This window comes from Rhincodon typus, unplaced genomic scaffold, assembly GCF_021869965.1.
Source record: "Rhincodon typus isolate 14 unplaced genomic scaffold, sRhiTyp1.1 hic_rhity00016216, whole genome shotgun sequence".
Classification (NCBI taxonomy): Eukaryota; Metazoa; Chordata; class Chondrichthyes; order Orectolobiformes; family Rhincodontidae; genus Rhincodon; species Rhincodon typus.
Window position 1 is genome coordinate 1 of NW_025981854.1, and position 880 is coordinate 880.

The window sequence follows — 880 nt, forward strand, 5'->3', positions numbered from 1 at the left end:
TGTTGACTGTGATTTCTGGCCTTGTTCACCCCAGTCTGACACTGGCACCTCTACATCATGATTCTCTAGTGGCCAGGAGGTTAATTGATAATTCCTATTCAGCCCTCAGGATAATGCTCAAATAAAAGTTAAATATGCAGGAAATAATGAAATAAACACAGCAAGTGTTTGGAGATCACGCTGGAGGCTTGGGAACACCTATCAGAAAAACAAATCTGAATAACAGACCTTCCACTGAGATAATTCCAGGGAAATCACGTCCCAGGAAGGTTCATCAATGCAAGGATTTTGTTGCTTTAAGGGGGAAAGTGACCGGGAAAGGGAGTCCTAGTGACTTTAATTTCCGCCCCAAAGGGGTAGTAGCGGCACAAAGGGCCGAGTGGTCACCCGGAAAAGTCCTTTCCCGCTGACTGGCTAATGTTTGGCGCCAGAACGGGGATGGGGGCGGAGCCAGATCAAGGAACAGCCAATGAGAGAAAGAGGGCGGGGCCTGAGGTGGTTCTGGCGCGAAAGCCCAGGGAGCGCGGCGGGAAAAGGAGAGAAATAAAAAATTAAAGAGAGTGAAGGAAATCACAGAAAGAGAGAAAGTGGACGAAAAATAAATAGAGGGAAAGATAAAATAGAGAGAGAGAGAGAGAGAGAGAAAGTGAGGAGGAGGAGGAGGATTCCCGAGAGGCCGCAGACCCAGCTCCATCCCCGGCCTCGCCATGTCCGGATTTGACGATCCCGGCGTGTTTTTCAGCGACAGCTTCGGGTCTGAAACCCCGGGAGACTCGGGGCAGATCCGCCGGACTCAGCTCCAGAAGCGGCTGCGGGATTTCCTCCGGCAATACCGGGAGGGCAGCGACCGCACCGGCTTCACCTTCAAATACAGGTCCGC

At 51.5% G+C, this 880-nt stretch overlaps 1 protein-coding gene across 1 annotated transcript in view; it reads left to right on the top strand.

The window, feature by feature from the left end:
- Positions 1-481: 481 nt before the first annotated feature.
- Positions 482-880, top strand: part of LOC125482739 (DNA replication licensing factor mcm5-like) — a gene marked incomplete at its 3' end in the record, with an annotated part of 1,990 nt that continues 1,591 nt past the window's right edge. The window contains exon 1 of the mRNA XM_048594871.1: positions 482-874. Within this exon, the coding sequence (XP_048450828.1) occupies positions 708-874 (167 nt within the window). The remainder of the gene's footprint in view (positions 875-880) is intronic.